This window comes from Cryptomeria japonica, chromosome 2 (genome assembly GCF_030272615.1).
Source record: "Cryptomeria japonica chromosome 2, Sugi_1.0, whole genome shotgun sequence".
Taxonomy (NCBI): Eukaryota; Viridiplantae; Streptophyta; class Pinopsida; order Cupressales; family Cupressaceae; genus Cryptomeria; species Cryptomeria japonica.
In genome coordinates this window covers 518,622,165-518,646,946 of record NC_081406.1, presented here as the reverse complement: position 1 = coordinate 518,646,946, position 24,782 = coordinate 518,622,165, and the positions used below count along the sequence as shown (strand labels likewise).

The following is a 24,782-nucleotide window of genomic DNA, read 5'->3' as shown; positions in this document are numbered from 1 at the left end:
AAATCTTACCCAAGTGAAGCTGGAACATTTATCCATGTCCTTTACCCACCTAAGTGATCCATCGTTGGTTGACAGTAGAACCGACCTTTTTCATCTTTATCTTTTACATGGATTTTTCTCCAGTGAAAATTTCTCTTCTAACTTTAGCACGGTGTTAGCTTTCTGGCAAGTGGCACCATGTGAGCGCTTTAGGCTGCATTAACAGTTAACGAGTTTATTGTTCACCTCGGTAGGAAATGCCCTTCACAACTGTTAAAATCTCTGTGTCTTAGTACTAGACTGCCCACATAGCAACTACTTCAAAGTTCAAATGCAGTTTCTGCTATTAAAGCAACATTGAAGGTACTATTTTGGCTTGTAATTGAGGAAGAAGGGAGACAATTTCTTCATTTCTGGTTGTTGCAGTGTTCCCTGGGTTGAAAATGAGGTGGGTTTGCTTGTTCTGGGACCTTGTTTTGTGCTTGTGAGGATGTGTTGTGACCTTTTCCACACATCATCTCATTGTAAATGGAGATCCTCCTTTTTTCCTTCTTTCTAGGGTTTTTGTTAGAGTCTTGTGACCTTCCTGCATCAGTATTGTCAAGTTTGTCAATTTTGAGCGATTTGAGTTTTGAACATTATGAGTCAATGTGTGCAAGCCATCGTTAGAACAGAGTCTAGATGTCGTCATAGTGTCTAGAAAGTCCAAAGGACGAAAATCGCAATTGATTTAAGCTAATTTGGACAAGTTTCTATTTTTGGAAAGTTTTGCTTTTTTGCTTTTTCCTATTTTTTAGGAAGTCTCGCTTTTGGCATTTTGAGCACAATCCCCAAAATGGCTATTTTTAGAAAGTTTTTCCTATTTTTTAGGGAACCTTGCATTTTCTATTTTTAGAAAGTGGATATAGGGTTTGCACTATTCGCACTAAAATGATAGACAAATTCCTCCTAAAACCCAAGTTTTGACCCAAAAAGCCAATTTCCTAAATTTTAGGAATCTTGAGGAATTCAGTGAATGATTGAGGCAGAATTTTCAAATTTCAAGGCAATCCGGGAAAAATTGCACAAGTTATGAGGATTTTGAGTTTTGATCCCATGGTGCAAGAAACTCAACAAAATCCGCCTTCCTACTTGGGAAAGAAACTCACAAAGTCCACCCTTGATTGGATATGAAGCAAGAAAATGGTGCACAAAATCAACCAAGTCCGCCTTGGGAAGAACAAGAAAATAGAGCAAATGTGTCTGAGTCCGCCCTACATCAACATGGCCATGGTTCCCTCCAAGTTCGCCTAACCTCCATATGGTTCCCAACTTCTATGAAGTCCGCCCTAGGGAAGTGATTACAAGGTACATGAAACAAGTAAAGTATGCCTTGGAGGTGTTGAGAAAAGAATCAAGTGAAGTCTACCTGGAAGATGAAGAAATATGGCTAAGTCAAGGGGCATGAACTCAACAAAGTCTGCCCAATCTACAAGGTGATGGTGCATGAATCTCTTGAACTCTGCCCAAAGTAATGAGTGAAGTGCAAAGATCAGATCAAGTCCGCCCAAGAGATGAAAGCAACAACAAACATGAGGAGCATGGAATTAGCCAAGTCCGCCTAAGACTAATCAGCAAAGTGCAACAAATTAAGGAAGTCCACCTAACAAACAAGCAATGTGTCATGAAATTGATGAAGTCTACTCTCCATGGTTCCTAATGTTCACCAAATCTGCCTTGACTTAGTCTCAACCTTGATGAAGTCCGCCCCATGTGATAAGAGCATCAAACTCAAGAAAGTCCGCCTAAAACAATGGAGAAGGTGCATTAAGGAAGTCCGCCCAAGGGATTATGAAGTGGCATGTGAAAGGTTCCTAAATCTAACCAAGTTTGCCCTTATATGGAAAAGATTGACAAAATTCACCTTGTTGTCAATAAAATCTGCTAAAGGAAAGAAGAAAGTTTTTAGAATGTTTTGAATTTGAAAGGAGAAAGAAAGATTGAGTTCGATTCATGAACTCAAACTGAAAGTAGAAACTTTCTCAAGGAACTAAACTCAGACTTGATTCAAAATCAGAACTTTCCCATGTGACTGGGTTCAACTGAAAAATGAACTTAGAAACCTTCTTAAGAGACTGAACTCAACAAAGAAACAAAACATATCCAAGTTCAATGAATGAAGAGCGAATTAGAAACAAATTTTGAAGATCCTTTGTGTTTCTAATTATGAAATTTGAACTTCATACAAATGCCTTTCATTCTCTCATTTCATCATATGAAGTTTGAATTTCAAGAACAAGTTGAGAGGCATTTTGAGAGAAGTTTTGTGCAGGTTGAGAGTATTATGAAGAATTTTCCACAGATTGAAGTAATTTTGAAGGAGATTTTAAGTTTAAGTCTGAGATCTCCAACATTTTTCACAAGTTTGCATGCAGATTGAAGGAGATTCTTGACTGTTTCGAAGAGAAAATCCACATATTTTCTAAAATTTTGAAGGTAACAGGGGTATTCAAGGCAGATTGATTAAGTTTTTCAATCTAATTTTCAAATTTTGATGAAGTTTTCATGGAAAATGGAGTTGGTTTTCACAACTTAGTTTATTTTTTCAGAGATTTCCCTATATCCAAATCTGATTTCAACATTCATTTCACAGTTTTTGGAGACTAAGTTATTCAGAGTAATCAAAGACAAATTTCACTCCCAAACCTTCAAATTGGATTGAGTTTTCAATGGTTTCTAAAATTTCTAAGTGTTCGCAGCTTATTAAAGGCTAAAAGAGTTGAGGAATTGGAGTAAAAGGGACCAAATTCAGAATGCACTCTGCCATCAAACCATCAAAATTCATGTTCAAAATGAGGATTCTAACTTATTTTTATTTCGGTTTCGTAGATCATAAATGGTATTTGAAGGCAGGATCATTGTAGAAAGCACAGATGGAGTTTCAAGCCACAATCAGAATTGAAGACAAGTCCACGAGCATGGTTCGTCCGAGCATAAAGATGGCCAAAGTTTGGCTAAGTATGAAAAAAAACTATTTCATAGGAAGAAATTCCAAATTCCTCCATTATGGCAAAGGCATAGAGGAATTCTTCTCTAAATTCAAGGCACTTGAAAGAATCTCAAGGCACCATGAAAGAAAAGTCCTCAGACTTGATCCATACAACTTCTTGAAAGATTAAAGACAAGCTCCCAATCAGAATCAGATGGTGATAATTAGGAACAAATTTCCATACTTAGACAATTTCTTGACACAAATTGGAGAATTCAGAGAGGACATCCAACTCACCGAGGTGGCACCTCATCATTTTCCAACCAAACAGGTTGTTCCAAGTCAATGTCTAGGTTCAATGAACCTGACTTATCCAGAAGCTTCTTAAAGGGCACACTTCACAATGCAACAACCTTCTATTTTTATTGTTGGTTCATATTTAGAAAGAAGTACAAGTGTCCCAAATGTAATTTTCTCATTGGTTGAGGGGTAATTAGTCTTGGGAAACCCTAATTAGAGTTTTGAACTTTTAACCTGAGCCTTTGATCACTGTTTGATCTCGGCCGTTCAAAATTTTTGGACTCCTATATAAGGTTGCCTCCTCTCATTTGGAGAGTGTAGTGAGGTCTTTGAAATATTGTTGCAAGGTCATTTCCAGATAATACATTACTTGTGTGCTTTCTCTTAAGGCACTGTAATCACTTTTATTTGAATGATTAGTGAGGTTTTCAATTTCCTCAACACATTAGTTAGAATTTATTTCATGTTGTTAGATGAATGAAAGATCTGATAAGTATTGCTTTATGGTGTATCTCCACTCATACTTTTGGTGAATGGATGATTTTCATTCACTATGCAAAGTTAGTCTGAGCTTTCCTTTGTGCATGTTTTAACTTCCAAATCATAAGCACGTCCTTTGAAGATTGCACCCACTTTGTGTAGTTGTCGTGAATGAGACAAAGCAAAGTGTGGTTTATTGAGGTCATCAAACCAATACTGTCTCTTGAATTCCTAGGAATAGATTAGAATTTTTAAACCCTTATCTCCTTTTCAGTTTTTTCATGATCCAAGTCCCAAATGGTAGAGCTTCATTGTCTAAACCTTCATTGTGAATCAAACGATTCAAGTGTAAGTCCCTTTGTGTATTACCAGCATATCACAATGCCCATTGAGCTTATTCACACGTCAAGACTTGACTAAAAGAAACCTTGGAATCACCATATGATCTTCTAGCAATCTTAGCATAGACAATGATTTTTCAAGAGAGCATAAATTATCTTTGGGTACTTTATTCTAATGTTTGGTAGATGATTAAACAGACACCAACATAAATTGGCACTAGAAGAAGGGTTGAATGCGATGAATGTCTCAAAAGCTAAACTTTACATCATATCAATTCATATTTGCGAGGAGTTATCCAGAGCTTTTTACCCTCCTCCCGACCAACAAAAATTGGCGCTAGAAGGAGGGCTGAATATTTGGTCATTTATTTTCACAAATGGAGAAATTCAGCTAGAGAGAACCAATATGAACTTTGAAATGGCAAATCAGAGATATGTTAGATCTCTTTTATGTCAAAAAATCCAAAAAAGTGAAAAATTAAAAAATCTTTAAAAAAAAAAATTAGAAAATCAAAAGTAAAAAAAAAGGATTTATGAATGGATGGGGGCAACCGTTTCATATTTCTTGTTGTCGGGACAGTCTCCTCATAGATATTGCTCAAGTTAAAGAAAATTTGAATGCACAACTGCACCCCACAAATTTGTCACGATTTGTTGTACTAGGGAGGTCCCGAATTCATGATGAGATCAATTGCTTGACATTCTTGTCAAGGATAGAATTGTTCTACAAGGAAATTTTTTCTTTTGGGATGTTCCAAAACCAAAATTGTGCATAAACCCTGACGATGAAGGCAATGGAAATGATCATTTCTCAAGGTTCATGCTTAGAATTCAAAAGCAGATAGAACAAGGTAATATTCACTTGAAAGGTGTTTCGCTCCCTCATTGGTGTTAGATTCACAATGAACCACATTTAGAATTCACTTGTTCTATATGTGAAGAGGCCATCAACCAAGCTAGAGGTCACTTAGGATTATCAGAGTTGCCAAAGAAATGCATTTGGAACGAGCATCTTAATTCCGCAAAACAAAACATTGCAACCTCATCAGGTTATGAAGGAAAAAAATTAGAATTGAAACCAAGCATGTTATTTAAATTTGATATTATTTTGTTCTCTTATTACTCTCAAATCAATTTGATCATTGCAGATTTGAATGCATATTTATCCAATTGTCTTTTAAGATATAAACCAGGACTAAAAAAACTCTTTCAATGCCCATTCCAACAAGCAAATATAATCATCAACTATAAAAAACATAGCAAACTTTCCTTCAATTAAACATTAACTTACACTTGCTTTTCTATCGGCGTGACCCTTGCACCTCCTTTCGGTGCAAGTGCTAGTAATAATTTCACGCTGCCTAAGAGTAACAAGAGACGCGGTGTGTCATGTTCCTGTCGAATGAGAGAAAAGGAAAAGTTGTGTGTTTTGAGCAAAATCTATTTGAGTAAGTTGGAAACTAGGATTTTGTCATAAAGTAATTATATATCATTTAAAAATAGTACATCTATATTAACTAAAATTAAATATGTTGTTTATTGAAAGAGGTATCATGAAAATGATAGTACTTAATAGAAAAAAATAAAAATAAATAAATATAATCTCTATAATATCAATTTTAATTCTAACTGTAACTTAATACTAGCTCTTTTTTACGAATGGAATATTGATTAAATTAATTGAACATATTCTAACGTCATTGAAAATTATATAATTAAAATTATAATTTAATGTACATAATTCAAATTTTAGTAGTAGAATATAATAATAAACTTAATTTTAAATCTTATTTTTAATTAATATTTTTGAAATATATTATTTTTATTATATTTATATTTTATTAATTATAACTCACCATTTTTATTTATTATTAATATATAAATAAACTTAATCTTAAATGTAAGTGTAAAATTATTTTAAAATTATAATTAAATTTTTATTTTAAATTAATGATAATATGAGTAACACAATTAATTCTATTTTATTTTGAACACTTTATATTTTTTTATTAATTATAATTCTGATTGTATGAAGCAATTAACATAAAATAAAAATATAAAAAAGTAAGCCTCAATTGTAATGTAATTCTAATTCGTGAGTTTTTGCCTACAAAAGTCAATATTAGTGAATAGTAAATAAGGAGGAAGAAAGTAATTAAAATGGGCTCTTCTACAACATAAGTAATAGGAAGTTTGTGGTTGAATAGAAATTAATTATATGTTTTGAATCCAAATTTTAGAAAACAGTTGTTGGTTGTCATTGTAAAACAATACAGCTACACATGCCACTAATTTCATAAAACATTTTAAAATGTTATTACGTATTGTAATAACATTGTAGCAAATTCATATCTATCATTATTTGTACATTACAGTAAAATTTAAATTAATTATTTTTATAAAGAAATATAGAAAACAAACATTTCATATCACAGAAAGAGTAAACAGTGAAAATATGAAACATATCATACAATATAGATGTTTTATTGTGGTACAGGTTAGAGTAGGATGGTTGTGTTCTCCTAAAATTCTATTCAACATATGTGCAGCGGGTTAAGAATGCTAGCACCAATATTTGCAACAGTAAATTTATTATTTTTAGCACTTTTATACTCAAACTTTGTCTATAGCTGTGAATTACTAATCTGTTACAAAAATTAGAATGTGTTTGATTGGTGAACTTGTGAGAATTTCTTATAGCTATAGTTCAAACTTGAAATTCCAATAATCGTACAGGGAAAAAAAAACATAGGACTGTATTAAAGATCTCAAATAAAATAAAATGGATCTATTTGACACTCCATCAACACCTGTCAAAACACAATTAAACCTGCAGAAGAAGGAAAGTTCAACATTTACATGCAGTTGGACATGTTGCTGAAATAGGAAAAGTCCACTTGTTAGAAAATAAAACACATTGTACTGCAATTTTGTATTTTGGGAGGCTAGGATAATGTCTTCTGCAATTAGTATAAATAAACATGATAGTGACAAGCAACTTTTCGTTTAGTTTGAGCTTATTTTTACTAATTAATAATTGGTGTAAGTTTTATATTTGCCATGTCTATGAACAGATTCAACTTTTTAACAATTTCGTCTAATAATTTTTGCTGAAGTAGGAGATTTGGGTTTTCTTAACAGATATCACCTCACCAATTTTTCTTTTGTAGGGTAGGAATTGAAGATGGGACGGAGGGTAGTTGCGTCTTTCTTTCTGGGTTTGATTATTTTCTTGTGCGTTTCTAGTAGTGATAAAGGTTTGGTAAGAGAAAAAAATCAATGTGCAAATTCCATTTTTTTTTTCAGAATAATCAAAATTTCAATCATATATGTTTGCCTGAGGCAAACTTCATCACATTGCTTTAAGATGAACACAAATTATATAGCATTCTCTTAAAAGGAATAGGCATAAGTCAAATGTTACAATTCAATCAAAATTGTAGTGATTTTAATTCAGAGTGATATAGCCAAGCGACAAATTCTTTGATAGAGGAAGGCGATGGAACTTCAGATGGTGATGAAGCAGTTCGCAAAAGTGACAAATTGTTGAGAAACATGTGTCTCAACCTTGCAGTCTTTTTCTGGAAAATTTCAAAATTTGTTTGAGGTAGTTTTCCACATGTTTATGCAGTGGAAAATGGTTAGTGAGTTGTTAAAAATGAGTCTTGTCCATAGTAGAATATAGGTGGGCCATTTTTAGAGCCTTAATGACTCATTTTGTGACTTTTAAGAGGGTCTAAGCTAGGGGACAAAATTATGGACGGGATTACTATTTTAACCTGGTTGTTTTTCCATTTTGGAAATGTAAATGTCAAAAATGGGCACCATGTGGCATGGTGGTTAAGCCCATGGTTTTGTAAAACCACAAGTGGTTTCCAAGTTGTAAAATCACTATAAAAGGAGGGCTTGGGGAGGAGTTTGATAATTGAGTTTTTTGCAAGACTGGATGCTAGAAGGAGTCTCTCTGAGTTCGAGTTGTGGTGATGCGCTCCTGTAAGAAGTTGCATTGCAAGTGTATTGTAATCAACTTGATTTGATAATACATTGTGAGAGTTTTGGAGGGTGGGGTTTTTCTCCCAGAAGGGTTTCCCCACGGTAATCACTGTGTTATGTGTTCATTGCTATTTTGTTTATGCTTTATTGTGCATTTCTTGATATCTTAGTAATATTTAAGTTGAAAGTTGCATAACCGTCCTCTCAAGATTAGCGTAGGAAGAGTTTCCGCACACCTTTTCTTCCTTACAAGTGGTATCAAAGCCTGGCCAGTTTTGGTTCTATTTGTTGGGTACAGGGTTTTTTGAGCTAATCAAGGTTTGAGTGGGAGCTTGTGCAGAGTATTTCATTTCTGTATTGCAGAATCGTAAAGATGGCAAGTATATCAGGGAGGATTGATGTAGAGAAGTTTTCTGGCACAAACTTTGAAATGTGGAAGTTGAAGATGGAAGATCTGTTGATTGATCAAGATCTATGGGATGCGATTGATGAGAATAAGCATAGGCCCGCAGATCCGACTTTAGCCACACAATATGATGTGACTGATAGAAAAGCTAAAGGTCTCATCAGATTGTGTCTTGCAGACTCTATTCTGATAAATTTCCATGAAGAATCTACTGCAAAGAAGCTTTGGAAGAAGCTAAGTGAGATCTACCAAGCGAAATCACTTGTGAACAAGATCTTCTTAAGGAAGAAATTGTATTCTTTGAGAATGGAAGAAGGTGGACGAATTTCTGAGCATCTGGAAAGCTTTAATATGTTGGTAACTCAGTTGACCTCTGTTGGGGTGCCAATGGATGAAGAAGAAAGATGCCAAATCTTGCTATGTTCGTTGCTAGACTCATGGGACAACCTTGTGATGGCCATAGGGAGCACTGCAGTCGTCTTGAAGATGGAGGATGTTGTTGGTTCTCTACTTTCTGAGGAGATGAGAAGGAAGGTTTCTCTGAATGCCAAAGAGGCTCTGAGTGTTCGAGGAAGACCAAAAGAAAGAGGCAAGAACGAAAAGCAGCATGGCCGTTCTAAGTCCAAGAATAAGGGGAGATCAAAATCTCCTGGTAAGTCCAAGGTAATTTGCTGGAATTGTGGAAAGCCCGGACATTTCCGAAAGGACTGTAAAGAAGAAAAGAAGAAAAAGAAGAAGAAGCAAGATTCTGATTCTGAGTCTAAGAAGGAAGATGGAGATGCTTTTATTACAGCCTTGGCCACTCGTGTAGGTGACAATGCATGGTTGATAGACTCAGGTGCATCTTTCCACATGACTCCTAATAGAAACTGGTTTAGTAAGTATGAAAATTTTGATGGTGGTAAGGTGTATTTGGGTGATAACTCAGTACTTGATATTGTTGGTCATGGAAATATTCGTGTGAAATTTTCTAATGGTAGAATTAGAAGATTTGATGGTGTCTTGCATATCCCAAGACTAGCAAGAAATTTGTTATCTGTTAGCAAACTAATAGATGTGGGTGTGCATGTACAGTTTTCTGAAGCAGGTGTGAAAATGGTAAGAGGTGCTATGGTGATAGCAAGAGGAAGCAGATTGGGTACACTGTACCAGCTTGATGCATGCACAGTTGAGTGCAATAGTACTTCTGATAAGATTGTGAAAAAGACTACTCAGTTGGAAAAGGAGAGGGTTTCTCTTTCAACAGATGGTCGTGGTTTTTGGGTACCCAAGGGTGCTTTGTCTACCGAATCAAAGTTGCCTGCAGAGAAGACCATGTTATGGCACCAGAGACTTGGCCACATAGGTGAGAAGGGTCTACGGACCTTGAAAAATAAGAACCTTGCTGATGGGTTGAATGATTGCAATCTTGAATTTGATTTTTGTGAGCATTGTATCTATGGTAAACAAAACCGCATTCAGTTTTACTCGAGTTCTCATAAGTCTTCATGTATTTTGGATCTAATCCATTCGGATGTATTTGGTCCAGTTGATGTTCCTTCTATTGGTAGATCAGTTTATTATGTTTCTTTCATTGATGATTTCAGTAGAAGAACATGGGTTTATTTTCTTAGGAGTAAAACTGAAGTTTTCAGTCGTTTCAAAGAATTTAAAGCAATGGTTGAGTTGCAGACTGGAAAGAAAATAAAATGTTTGAGAACTGATAATGGTGGTGAATTTTGCTCCAATGATTTTGACACATTTTGTAAAGATTGTGGTATTAAAAGAGAGAAGACAACTCTGTATTCTCCACAATAGAATGGAGTTGCAGAAAGAATGAACAGGACCTTGATGGAGAAGGCTAGGAGTATGCTGAGTGGAGTTGGACTAGAACAAAAGTTTTGGGTTGAAGCTGTAGCCACTGCCTACTACCTGATAAACAAGTCTCCTACATCAACTCTTGTTGATAAGACGCCAATGGAAGCGTGGTCGGGCCACAAGCCTCCACTTAGACATCTGAGAGTGTTCGGTTGCGAAGCATATGCTCATGTGCCAAAGGAGAATCGGACAAAATTGGATGACAAAGCTGTTAAATGTATTTTCATTGGATACAGTTATGGTGTAAAAGGATACAAGCTTTGGAATCCTGTTGAACAAAAGGTATTTTATTCAAGAAGTGTTATTTTTAGAGAAACTAAGCCTTCCTCTGTTACAGTGTAGCCAGAACAAACAGAAAAAAAGAAAGATGTGATTCAACTACCTGCTACACCGGAGAAAGTTGAATCGAGGCCCTTAGAAAGACAAGAAGTCGAGGAGAGCTCTATGAGTTCTGAATCATCAGAGGAAGAAGAGGTACCTGAACCTGAACCTGAACCAAATCTTGTTCGAAGGTCTACTAGACAAAGGAAACCACCTGAAAGGTATGGGTATTCTCCTGATGATTGGAGATGCATATTTGCATTGAATGCTAACATTGATGAACCGAGATCTGTAGAAGAGACTCTTGGTATAAATGATTCAGAGTCCTGGAAAATAGCCATGGATGAAGAAATGGCAGCTCTTAAGAGGAATGAAACATGGGACCTTGTACCATTGCCTGAAGGACGAAAGCCTATTGGTTGTAAATGGTTGTTCAAGAAGAAGATGGGTTCAGATGGAAGCATTGAGAAGTATAAAGCATGTTTGGTTGCAAAAGGTTACTCTCAGGTTGAGGGAGTAGATTATGGAGAGATTTTTTCTCCAGTAGCCAAAATGACATCCATTAGATTTTTACTTTCTATTGCAGCAGCCTATGATCTAGAGATCGAGCAAATGGATGTGAAAACAGCTTTCCTTCATGGAGATTTGGAGGAAGAAATTTACATGACACAGCCAGAGCACTATGTGATGAAAGGTAAAAGTCATTTGGTCTGTAAGTTGAAGAAATCCTTGTATGGTTTAAAACAGAGTCCTAGGATGTGGTACCAGAAGTTTGATACATATGTGTTGAGTTTGGGATTTGTGCGATCTAAATCTGATCACTGTATATATTTTAAATCTGATGGTGATCGTTTCTTGGTCATTGCCCTGTATGTCGATGACATGTTGTTTATTGGTAAAGGAAAAGGTTTGATTGCAGAGTTAAAATCTCAGCTCTCGATAAAGTTTGAAATGAAAGATCTTGGTGCAGCTAGACACATTCTGGGAATGGAGATTGTAAGAGATAGACAAAACAGAAAGCTTTGGCTAGGCCAGAGTAAGTATGTTGGTACTATTTTGAAAAGATTCAATATGCAGGATTCAAGACCATTGAGTGTTCCTATTACAATGGGAACAAAGCTTTCTAGTTCACAGTGTCCTACATCCCCATTGGAGATGGAAGAGATGAGTCGAGTACCATATCAGAGTGCTGTTGGAAGTTTGATATATGCTATGGTCTGTACAAGACCAGACATTGCCCAAGCAGTGGGAGTTCTTTCTCGTTATATGTTTAATCCAGGAAGAGCACATTGGGATGCAGTAAAAAGAGTTTTCAGATACTTGAGGGGTACTTCAGAGTACTTGATATGTTTTCATGGAACAGGAAATGAGCATTCCTTAGATATTCGAGGCTATGTGGATTCAGACTGGGCCGGTGATGTTGTTAGAAGAAGATCCACCAGTGCATATGTGTTTACATTATTCGGTGGTGCAATCAGTTGGATGAGCAAGCGACAGGATTTGGTCGCTTTGTCCACTACTGAGGCAGAATATATGGCAGCTACTCATGCCTGTAAGGAAGCCATCTGGCTAAAGAGATTGTGTTCAGATATAGAGTTTAAACAAGGTGCAGTGACAATTTACAGTGACAGTCAGAGTGCAATCTGCCTAGCGAAGAACCCTACTTTTCATGCCAGGACCAAGCACATTGATGTACAATATCATTTTGTGAGAGATATGATTGAGGATGGCAAGGTGAAGCTGGAAAAGGTAGAAACTTTGGTGAATGTTGCTGATGCATTAACTAAGCCCGTGAGCACAGAGAAATTTAGATGGTGTTCAGAGTCTATGGGCCTCTCGACCCCTAGCAATTAAGTCCATGATATTTTGGATCCCCTGACTCTTGCAAGGTGTTCGACAAGTGGGAGAATGTTGAGAAACATGTGTCTCAACCTTGCAGTCTTTTTTTGGAAAATTCCAAAATTTGTTTGAGGTAGTTTTCCACATGTTTATGCATTGGAAAATGGTTAGTGAGTTGTTAAAAATGAGTCTTGTCCATAGTAGAATATAGGTGGGCCATTTTTAGAGCCTTAATGACTCATTTTGTGACTTTTAAGAGGGTCTAAGCTAGGGGACAAAATTATGGACAGGATTACTATTTTAACCTGGTTGTTCTTCCATTTTGGAAATGTAAATGTCAAAAATGGGCACCATGTGGCATGGTGGTTAAGCCCATGGTTTTGTAAAACCACAAGTGGTTTCCAGGTTGTAAAATCACTATAAAAGGAGGGCTTGGGGAGGAGTTTGATAATTGAGTTTTTTGCAAGACTGGATGCTAGAAGGAGTCTCTCTGAGTTCGAGTTGTGGTGATGCGCTCTTGTAAGAACTTGCATTGCAAGTGTATTGTAATCAGCTTGATTTAATAATACATTGTGCGAGTTTTGGAGGGTGGGGTTTTTCTCCCAGAAGGGTTTCCCCATGGTAATCACTGTGTTATGTGTTCATTGCTATTTTGTTTATGCTTTATTGTGCATTTCTTGATATCTTAGTAATATTTAAGTTGAAAGTTGCATAACTATCCTCTCAAGATTAGCGTAGGAAGCGTTTCCGCACACCTTTGCTTCCTTACACAAATATCGGTGTGCAGAAGCTCATCCATTTCTCATGTTTCTTGGAAATTAATACACGGGGCAAGATTTGAAGAATTGGGGCATAATACTCTTGGAAACCAAGGTTTAAAAATATTGGGGCAAGTTTTTTGGGGGTTCGATTTTTTTCTAGATTTACAATGCGATTCTGAACTCGTCATCCCAGATAGCCATCCTTGAGAGAGAACTACTGAGCAGGATAGACAGAGAGTGGAATTCAAGACCAGGGAGTTGTGCTGCTGCTTCTGCATAGGATAGGTGTCTTGCCCTCGACACCATGGATCTTGCGAAATCATCTCGGCAGGTGCATTTCTATATTATTTTTCCCTTTCTTCATTGTTGTTTTCATATAGAAAATGCTTATGGTTCTATTAACTCCCTTTGAAAAGGCTAGGTGAATATAGCTATAAAAGTATAAGAATGTCCTTTGGGTATTTTAGACATACCTGAAAAATAATCTTGAAATAGGGGCATAGTGTGATACTTAGCTTGTGTATTTTTTGGCAAATGTTATAAATCAAAATGCTATAAATTAGGGTTTACTAAACATACCTCTTTGATACTCTTGTGTATCTTTGTAGAAGACCACAAACCCTCAAAAACAGTGAACAGCCAAAGCCTTTGCAACCTACAAAAGTCATAGAAATGCTCCATCGATACAAGTTCTTCTCATACGCCATTGAGTAAATTGGGCATGTGTGTTAGCAATTGCAGGGCTTTCCATGGTTGGCTATCTCGTCTCAATTTAGAGCTCTCAATTTATTGTTTGAAGCAAACAATGTCCGAGACAAAATATGCAAATGGCAGGAATCTTGAACATTTCCAGAAGTTTCATAGTAGTTTCCAGAAGTGTCTACTTAAAATTAAATTTTATTTTTTATAAATAAAATTAGCGGCAGTGTCCAATAGAAATTAGGATAAATATTTTTATACTAATTATTAAATTTGTTTAAAATCAAAACATTTTAAAAAAAATAAGAAGTTCAAAAATACTTCAATTTAATTGGACAGTCTAAATTAACAAATGCATTCAACGGATGCTATAGTATCCTGCCGGCACGGCAGGAACTAATAATGGAAACTAAATAAATCAGAAGCCGTCAAAACATCTTGAGTGAAAGCTGAAAGAATGCAAATTGAACATCAAGCAAAATAGGTTGAACTCCAGATTTAGCAATCTGAACAACTTAAATCTTAGACCAAATTGTCGAAAACACAGTAAGAAGTAAATCCAAACCAGAGTAAATATATATACCTTATCGGAAAATCAGTCTTAAGGCTAATAATTTCAAGCAACTGTCTTATCTATCCATGTGGTATCTGACTTGAGAGATCAGAAAATCTACCACAATGGCTGCATTATCTCTCTATTCATGCAATTCTATATCCTTCCCTCATTTCATTCCTTTCGAGTACAGGAGGAAGAGAACCACCAATCGTGCGCTCCAGGTAAGCTAGGAATTGTTCTCATTCTTTCGCAATGTTGATCACTCATGGACAACTTAAAGCATGATTTGATTGTTAATTTTTTATACAGTAACGAATCCATACCCAAAGTGAATTGCAGGCAAATGCTTCCGATTTACAGTCCACGGCTTCTAATGGAAGACAAACAGAGAAGGCTTTGGTTAAAGAGCAGCAAAGCATTAGGCTGGACTCTTATTCTTGTGGCCGCCTTTTGCAGAGGTATGCCAATATGAAATCCATTGTTGGGGGAAAGAAACTTCATGGTCACATGATTAAAACTGGTTTTCCAACTGACACCTTTATGGAAAACACCCTTGCTAACATGTATGCAAAGTGTGGTTTTATGGATTATGCGCGTCAGGTGTTTGACAGAATGTATGAGCGGAATGTTGTCTCATGGACAACAATGATTGCAGGATATGCTCAGAATTGGCGTGGGGAGGAAGCACTTGAATTCTATAAGATGATGTTAGGGGAGCAGCTGAAGCCAAATCAATTTACGTTCGCCAGCGTTCTGAGGGCTTGTGCAAATTTGGCATCTGCAGAACATGGGAAGCAAATCCATGCCCATGTTATCAAGCTTGGGTTTGCATCGAATGTCACAATGGGGAATGCACTTGTCACCATGTATTCGAAATCTGGAAATGTGGAGAATGCCATCAACGTGTTTGATGGAATGTCTGAACGAGATGTAGTTTCCTGGTCAGCATTGATTGCAGGGTGTGCTCAGAACGGACATGGAGCTGAAGCGCAAAATCTGTTCTCACAAATGCAATGGGAAGGGATTGAATCTGATAAGTACACCTTTTCCGCTGTGCTAGTTTGTTGCACTGGTCTCGAAGGATTAGAATTAGGAAAGCAAGTACACTCTTACATCATTAAAATGGACTTTGAATCTGATGCCCTTTTAGAGAGTACTCTCATGACCATGTATGCAAAATGCGATGCAATGGAGAGTGCACGCAAACTGTTCAATCAAATGCTGGAGCTTGATGTGGTAACATGGACTGCAATGATTGCAGGCTACGCCCGTAGTGGGCATGGTGAGGAATCTCTGATACTTTTTAGCCAGATGCTACGGTCAGGTCCTGACCCGGATAGCTTTAGTTTAACCAGTGTTTTAGGGGTGTGCGCAGACCTAGCAATTGTTAATCAGGGTAGACAGTTTCATGCTCAAGCAATTAAAAGGGGATTGGAGTTGGATATCTCTGTAGGCAGTGCTCTTATTACAATGTATGCGAAATGTAGTTGCATAGAAGATGCACATGAGGTTTTTGACAAAATGGTCATGCCGGATGTGATTCCATGGACTGCAATGATTGCAGGTTATGCTTTGCATGGGTTGGGCAAGGAAGCAATCCAACTTTTTGAACAAATGCAAAGTGCTGGAATCAAGCCAGATCACATAACCTTTGTAGGTGTTCTCTCTGCATGTAGTCACGTAGGCCTAGTAGATGAAGGTAGGAAGTACTTTGATTGTATGAGCCGAAATTATGGCATCACACCTTGTATGGAGCATTATGCTTGCATAGTCGACCAACTTGGCCGTGCTGGGCACCTGGATGAGGCAGAGAGAATCATTAATGAAATGCCATTTGAACCTAGCGCTTTCGTATGGGGTATTTTTCTTAGTGCCTGCCGAACCCATGGTAACATAAAATTGGGGAAGCGAGCTGCAGAACAACTTCTTGAGTTAGAGCCAAAGGAATCTGCACCATATGTTCTGCTTTCAAACATTTATGCTATGGAAAACAGGTGGGATGATGTATCAAAAGTAAGAAAAATGATGAAAGACAGAGGGGTAGCAAAGGAGCCAGGTCAAAGCTGGATTGTGGTCAAGGAAAAGGTCCATGCATTTTATGTAGAAGACACGTCACACCCACAAACCGAAGAAATTTACACAAAGCTAGAGGAATTGTCTGGGCAGATAGCAGACGCAGGGTATGTGCAGGATACAAAGTTTGTGCTTCAAAATTTGGAGGAAGACCAGAAGGAACACAATCTTTCTCACCATAGTGAAAAGTTAGCCATCGCTTATGGGCTTATAAGTACAAAACCGGGAATCCCTGTTCGAGTCTTTAAGAATCTTCGAGTGTGTGGTGATTGTCATAATGCAACCAAGTTTATTTCCCTTGTTACAAAAAGGGAAATTGTTTTGAGAGATGCCAACCGTTTTCATCACTTCAAGGATGGAGTTTGTTCTTGTGGAGACTATTGGTGACTGAGTAAAATGGAAAACAAAAAAAATCACTTTTTATGGCTATATGGCTACTGTATCTCCAGATCAAGTGTTTCCTCTTCAATCCTATCATGTAGCTGCATTTTAAACATTTGAAGTTTTGGGTTAGTTTGCCAGGCCAAAAAAAATAAATTATATCCCAATGTAAGGTGGCATGGATGCAGCTGTTACACCTCCTCAGTCTTAAGTTAGCCTATCTATGATTACAACTCCATCCAAGTTGGCTTTGTGGGGATGCAAACTATTTCCCAGACTGCTGGCCCTTACAAATGATCTGAGAAGCAAGCCACATCCTTTAAGATCATTGAACTTGGCAACTCGAAGTAATTAACCTATTCTATCACATCTAACGTTTCATAGGATCCTCTAGCATGTCAAATATCTGGATACATTCTAGTTATGAGAGGGAGGTTAATTCTTTCCTTTTTTTTTAACTCGGGGAATTCCCGCATCCTGCTTGAACACCCAGACTTGCGCTTTTGGGGCGAGCGGGGATCTTTGGGATGGCAGCAACCATCTGCAAGCCACCGCCATCGGATAAGCTAGCACAGAGCATTGACCTCGGGACCTCACAAACCTAAATCAGAGACCTTTGACTAACTGCCCCACACCACCTCACCATAGGAGGGAGGCCTTTTAACCCTTCCCGTTTCCTCAACAATCTTCCTAAGCATTGTCTCAGGCTGATTTCTTATCTGGCTATGTGTGGGAAGAGACAAAGGGAATGAAACATTTGCTTGGATACTATTCACAGGTCTCAAAGGACCACTTATATCCAAAGTATCTCTCGTTTTTTACCGGTCTGTATTTTTTTCTGAAGGTACTTCCAGGCCTAGTTATCAGAAACGCGACGGGAGACTTCCGTTTGCCGTTTCGACGGCAGAAACAGGTTTCCCGTTGCGGACGGTCGTTTCAGCAATGATTTTTGTTTTTCTAGCAGTTGCCCTTAAAAACTTAGATATTTTTATCTTTTCCTCAATTTAGAGGTGGAGTTTACATTAGTTTATAAATGTCAATAAAGCTCAAGCTGGAGTTTACATTAATTTGCAATTTTTGTAAGCCAGAGTTAAGTATCACACAAATTTATTTTTGTCCTCCTGGTTTTATTATAGTTGTTGTATGAAATTTTTATACAAATTATTTTAAAATGAAAGAATGAAATCAAAGAATGTTTAAAATGTTTATAGAGATATGTTTTATAATTTTTATTTTCAAAATTAATTTTATTATATTATATACATATATATATATATATATATATAATCAGTTTCTTATACGCAACCTTTTAAACTTCCGTTTCTCGTTACGTTGCCATTACCGTTGCTTTTCTCGTTTCTCGTTTCTGGTAACATAGCTTCCAGGTGATGAGTGATATATCTCGATTGGAAAATCCTCCCGTATCATATTTTTGTCAATGCTATTTATATCCTTCTCATTGAGTTTGGTTACACACTCAAACTGTGTGGTATAGTTGCACTAGGTTACAAGTCCAAACATGATACCACACTGCGGAATTGGTCTTTCCAGAGCCTTCCATTGCATACTAAGTTTGTTCTTGAACTCCAATCTGAGAGATGAGATATGGCACTATGACCGTTCAAGTTTTTGAATGGCGAGAGGTTTCACATGGGCAGGTTTTATCAGACAACAGAAAATGAAATTTGAATGCAGGACAGACGAAGCTTGTGGAAGTTAATGCCGGTAAATAATTCTATCCTAGAACTGCTTCAAATACAAAACTTAATCAAATTGAGAAGACTTCCTGTGTTCTTATTGCAAATAACACGCATTCAATTTTGTCATGGAGATCAAGATATATGAAGATGAAAAATATTCATATAATTTTTCTAAATTCAAATGTTTATTTCTACTTTGAATTTATGATGTTGCTTCATTCCTTTTCACGTGTTTTGTTCACATTATCTTTCTCCATTTAGGGTTATCATATACCAAGGTAGTTCTTGCACCCTAATATGAAACAGATGAAGAAATATTGCACCCTACCATGAAACAGAAGAAGAAATGATATGAAAATCGAAGACTTCAAAAACTTAACTTTGAGGTTTTAGACGAGTGAGGTTTGAAAATGAATTTAAACCACGGAAGCTTGTGGAAATCAATGATAGGTACATAATTCCATCCTGGAGCTGCTATGAACAGAAAACATTATCATTGTAATGTACAATTTCATTCTCTGGGTTGCCAAATGATAATTTTTTTTATTTTGTTATGGAATTTAAGATAGTACAGGGATGGAAAATATTCACACAAGTCATTTAAATTTGCTGTTTTTCTGTGTCATAAATATATATCATTTTTCAGCATTTGTTGCTTTTGTTGTGTTCGTGATATTTTCACCATGTGGGATGACAATGTCCCAAACCTTTACCCAAAAGAAGTGATTATATTTGAATAAGCAGACAACATTCGAAATTTTATACTGGTAGCTCAATATTTTGTTAACTTCATTTGAAATGAAATAAACCAATCGTTCGAGTTTTCTGCACGTGGTTGTTGAATTATCCTGGTTTAAGCATATTAACGTTAGGCATTTTTTATCTAAAAAGGGGTGTGACTGTGCGCTATGGCAAAAACAAATTAAAAAAGCAAGTACATACACATTGATCTATCAAAAATTAGGGTAAACCAACTGGGAAACCATTTGGAAAACTCAGGTATTTGTAAGAACAGTAGAAGAAACAGGAAACATGTCTATACCCCAAAGCATATCACATGAAACGTGTGATTGATCACTTAAAAGAGAAGCTGGTGGGGTTAATCTGATGATACGTCAAATAACAAATTAATCTTGTTTACTTATATTGTAAGATAATTCTTATCATGGTTTTTTTCTTATTGGATTTTCCATGTAGATCTGGTGTTCTCTTGTGTATTGCTATTCATTATTGTTGGTGTAAATAATTATTCATCATGGATATCATTACACTATACTTAAGTTTACTTAGGAAATGCATTCCATGGTAGTTTGGGTATGAGACACTTGGGTGTTTGTGCCATATTGGGATAGTGTGTGTCGGAGAATTTCCACATTTTATGGTGTTGATCTTGTTACTACTCTGTCATATCTACTTATTGTGGAGTGATATTCCCACCTTCGATGGGTGATCCACCTCATTGAAATATTATATTGTTTCTCCTACCTACCCACACCTATTTCCTACCTACCCATGTTTCTTATTGAGCCACATGTCATGTTTGTGTGCTCACATATCCATATAGTCTTGCCTATATAAGCAAACACATATTCATTGTATGTAACGATTGATGATCCAGTTGATCGGTATTTTCATCTTGATAGAATACAGTTTATTCCTATCATTATTTTGTCTCTCCATTGTATTTTTCATTGAGCCCTAGATCTTGACAAATTGCATAAACTAGAAAGAAAGACAAAAATAAACAAAAACTAACCTTGATCCATAGCCTGGAGGACAAATTTAGCACCCCGTTCACGGTTTAGGTTAGAAAATGGGGAAAAAACGAAATAAAAAACGCGCTTTACGGGTAAATGAGACCCAGTTTTTTTTTAAAAACTTTTTTTACCAGGCACTGCGTACGCGATTTTATTTGGATTTGATTAGTCTTTTGGGGACATTTTGGAGGCTTCAATTTTCGGATTTGGGGATCTTCATTTTTTGGGGGCGTCATACAACCATTTGGACATCACGGTTGAGTTCAGGAGATCGTTTCCATGAATTTTGGCTATAAAGTCGGCCTATTTTGGTGATAATTTTTTTTGCCCATTTTGGCTATTATTGTACTGATTTCGAAAAAAAATTTGTAAAAAATCTTTTTTGAAAAAAAAAAATTCGAAAAAAATAAAAAATAAAAATTGTTTTGGGGGGTCCGCAGACCCCCCCCCCCCCCACATGACCTCTGTACTCTGCAGGACTGTCATACCTGCCGCAACTGTCGTGCCCCCACCGTAGATCTCCTCCCGCCGTCGACCGTACCGCTGCTGCATCCTCTCGGCCCAGCCCCCACGACAACCCCTCCGACACCGTTTTTCAGGCTCCTTTGGCTGGCAAACAACAGTACTCCCGTCAACTTCGTACCTGTCGCTCCTGTTAGCGCTGTGCAACAACTCGTGTCCTCACCGCCCCATGCCTTGGCGACCTCCCGTTGCTCCCTTTCCGGCAACCTCCGGCCCCACAAATCTTTGCCACCGTCACCGCCTTCAAGCTCTGGGCCCCGACCCCACCGCCGGCAAAGCTACCGTCAGCCCGGAGCCTCCCACCGACCTACAAGCTCGTCGGTAGGCAATAAACCTGGTGGGACTCGCGTCTGCTAGGCGGCCACTGGCTCGCAGTCAACATCAACTTCTGTCACGCAGACATCCGTACACCCAGTTAGATTGCCACATCATCAGTCCGTATGGTGCAAACATCGACATCAAATTTAAGCCCATCATTTGCTGACATCAGGAGTATTTTGGAAATTTTTTGCAGGCCCCTCTCATTGAGCTTTTCAGTTTCGCAGTTCAACTTTGGAAGGCCATATCTTTCTCATTGTTTCTCCTTTTTTGGTGCATTTTTTTTGAATTTCGTGCTCTTTGCAGTGGTAGAAGAATTTTCTTATTTTGATGGATGAATTTTTTAGAAATTGCATATCATCATGATTGTCCCTGTCTAATCCCCGATTTTGCAACTTCAGAGGCTTTGTTTGGGGTCATATGACCTCCTTTTCAGGTGCTGTTTTTTATGAAAGTGCATATTTTTTCCTCTACTTTCATAATCTGCCATTTGTTTGCAGTGATTTTAAGTAGAAATTGTACTTTCAGTATTTGGTCATTCTTGACATATTTAGTATTTGCATTTTGCTTGGATCTCAGTTTAGATTACCAACAATATTTGTTGAAGTCTTTTATATCTCATTTTGAGAAGTTGTAAATTGAAATCAAAAGTTGTAAATTGAGTATTTTGGGGGGGTGTTTTGTGTGATTGTCTCTCTCTTTATCTTGTGTTTTTTCATTTTGGTGCTATGGGTTCTCCTAAATTTCTACTTTTAACTCCTCATAATTATGCATCATGGAAGATTAAGGCATGGATTAAACTAATGGAAAAATGATTCATTCATTATGTAAATGAAACTATAACAACATCACCTGGTCCTAAGGCTGATCTTAATGCTCAACTTGAATGGCTTACTAAGAATGCTATGACAATTGGAACTCTTAGAAAGTATGTATCAGATGACCTCATTTTTCACATTGATAAGTGTACTACAATTAAAGAGGCTTGGGATATTTTTAAAAAATTGTATGGTCAAGTTGATGAGATTAAGGGCTACAAGCTTGATAATGAACTCACAATTTTGGATCCCAAGGATTTTGATACAATCCAAGATTATGTCACAAAAGCAACTGAGCTAAGAGCAAAGCTAAAGGATTGTGGAATTGACAAAAAAAATGCTCAATTGGTTTATAACTTGTTAAACAAGCTTCCTTCAAAGTATGCAGCCTTGTATCTAGCTTTCACACCCATAGGTTAGCTCAAGGTTCCTCATACACTTCTCCCTCATTTGATTCATTCACGGAGATGTTGATACTTGAGCAATCTAAGTTGACCATGATGGGGATTCTCAAATCTTCAAAGTCACAAGCTTTGGTGGCTAACAAAGGGAATCAAAGTAATCAAGGAAAAGACAAGAATCAAAAGCAACCTAAGTCAAAACCACAACAAGATGGAGCACAATCTTCCTCTTCACAACAAGGTGATACACCATTCTCACCTAAGAGGAAATCATATAAGGACAATCTTTTTTGTGGATATTGCAAGAAGTCAGGACATGATGAACATCATTGTTATAAGAAAGATATTGATAAGTTGAAGAATCTTCTTGAGAAGAATAGAATCAACCTACCTTTTAGAATGTCTACATCGACTTCTTCTTCCAAGGATAAAGGAAAGGATCACTCTTTTGGGACAGATAAAGGAAAGGGACAAGCTCTTTGTGCTACTACAAGTCCTGATTCAGGGAGATGGCTTCTAGATTCAGAGGCCTCTCATCATATGGCATCTTCGCGGTCTATGTTTTCTATATTTGAGCCTCGCCACATGCCGCAAATTTTGATGGGCAATCATACATACATGGATGTGATTGAGAAAGGATCTATTGCCATTGGGGATAACTCCTTCAATGATGTGTTATGTGTACCCCACTTGACAAATAATCTTCTTTCCATCTATCAAATCACACATGGGGCAACTAGGAAAACTGTGGAATTCACACCTGATTTAGTTATCATTAGATACTTGGAGAGTGGAGCTATCATTGCGACTAGGGTGGTTGATCATGCATCTCGATTGTACTCTTTTTCAGATTTTGGTCCTATTGATGAGGTTGATTCTTCCTATGTTGATGATTTAGATTTTGAGGAGAATTTTGGGCATTTGAACTTGGGGATTCTCACTTATGATCCCGTTCTTGAGCCATGCATATCATCTCCTCCTCTTGATATCACACCACCTATTGCACCTGATGATGTAGCTAGTGCGACAGTTTTGCCTTCTTATGATTCAGTGCAGTAGGATTTTCCATGTCTTCCAGCTTTAGTTGATTGGGATGCCTACTTGACAGACATTGCAGGTTTGTTTGTGAAGTCCTACATTGCAGATTTGGGAGACATCATTGATGACATTCATCTTCTCTTTGATGAAGATGATCCTTCTTTGATTGTTGCGAGGGATCACTCTGACCCTCTTGTGCATTCTCTACATGATCAATCTTTAGAGGTTGACATGATTGTGGATACTTTTGTACAACACTTGGAGGAGGTCTCTTTATCTTTTGAGCAGACATATGAGTCTTTGAACATTGTTCTACATTCATCTCCACTAGATATTAGAGTGCCTTTTTCAGCAGTGTGACGCAATTTACCACCTTTGGAGGGGGTAACTTTCAACATCGAAATGGGGACACTTGAGCAATTTTCAGAGATTCCTTTCATCATGAGTATTTTTCCTACATCTTCCCTTCATGGTTGGGGAGACTTCATGGATACACCTTTAGTTTTGTTTATTCCTAAGGCGAGGAACATGGGTCGACGTTCGTGGAGCAGTTTCTTCATTCATCATCGAGCTTCTATCATTGCTGCAGATGCTACATTGAGGGGGGGCTTCCTAGTCTCTCTTCTTCTTCTTCTCTCATATGGGGGGGACTTTTTCCTCACATGGGGTTTTGTCCTTCACATACTTCTATGAGAGTTCTTTGTATATGGTTTTCATCTCTCTTTTGGGGGAGGGTTTTTTCCCATTGGGTTTTTCTCTCTTTCCCCGCTTTGTGAGAGATTTCATTGCATTGGTTTGCATGTATTTGTATTTGTACATGGGTACCTAACATGGCCTCGTAGCCGGGACCCATCTTATATTGCTTAGTTGCATTGTAGACTTTAGTGCATTCCCCTAAGTTGCACTTAAGGGGGGGTGTTGGTGTAAATAATTATTCATCATGGATATTATTACATTATACTTAAGTTTACTTAGGAAATGCATTCCATAGTAGTTTGGGTATGAGACACTTGGATGTTTGTGCCACATTGGGATAGTGTGTGTAGGAGAATTTCCACCTTTTATGGTGTTGATCTTGTTACTACTCTATCATATCCAGTTATTGTGGAGTGATAATTCTACCTTCGGTAGGTGATCCACCTCATGTGAAATATTATATTGTTTCTCCTACCTACCCACACCTATTTCTTACCTACCCTTGTTTCTTATTGAGCCACATTTCATGTTTGTGTGCTCACATATCCATATAGCCTTGCCTATATAAGCAGACTCAT

General features: G+C 37.3%; 1 protein-coding gene across 2 annotated transcripts; it reads left to right on the top strand.

The window, feature by feature from the left end:
* Window positions 1–14,344: 14,344 nt before the first annotated feature.
* Window positions 14,345–18,072, top strand: LOC131035268 (pentatricopeptide repeat-containing protein At1g11290, chloroplastic). Of its 2 annotated transcripts, none has more exons than XM_057966937.2 (2): window positions 14,345–14,721; window positions 14,840–18,072. In XM_057966937.2, the coding sequence occupies exons 1-2, from the start codon at window positions 14,623–14,625 to the stop codon at window positions 16,958–16,960; spliced, it is 2,220 nt and encodes a 739-aa protein (XP_057822920.2). In that variant the 5' UTR covers window positions 14,345–14,622; the 3' UTR covers window positions 16,961–18,072. The 2 variants fall into 2 exon arrangements, with proteins under 2 accessions (XP_057822920.2, XP_057822921.2); XM_057966938.2 differs by having other exon boundaries at window positions 14,810–18,072.
* The last annotated feature ends 6,710 nt before the right edge of the window (window positions 18,073–24,782 follow it).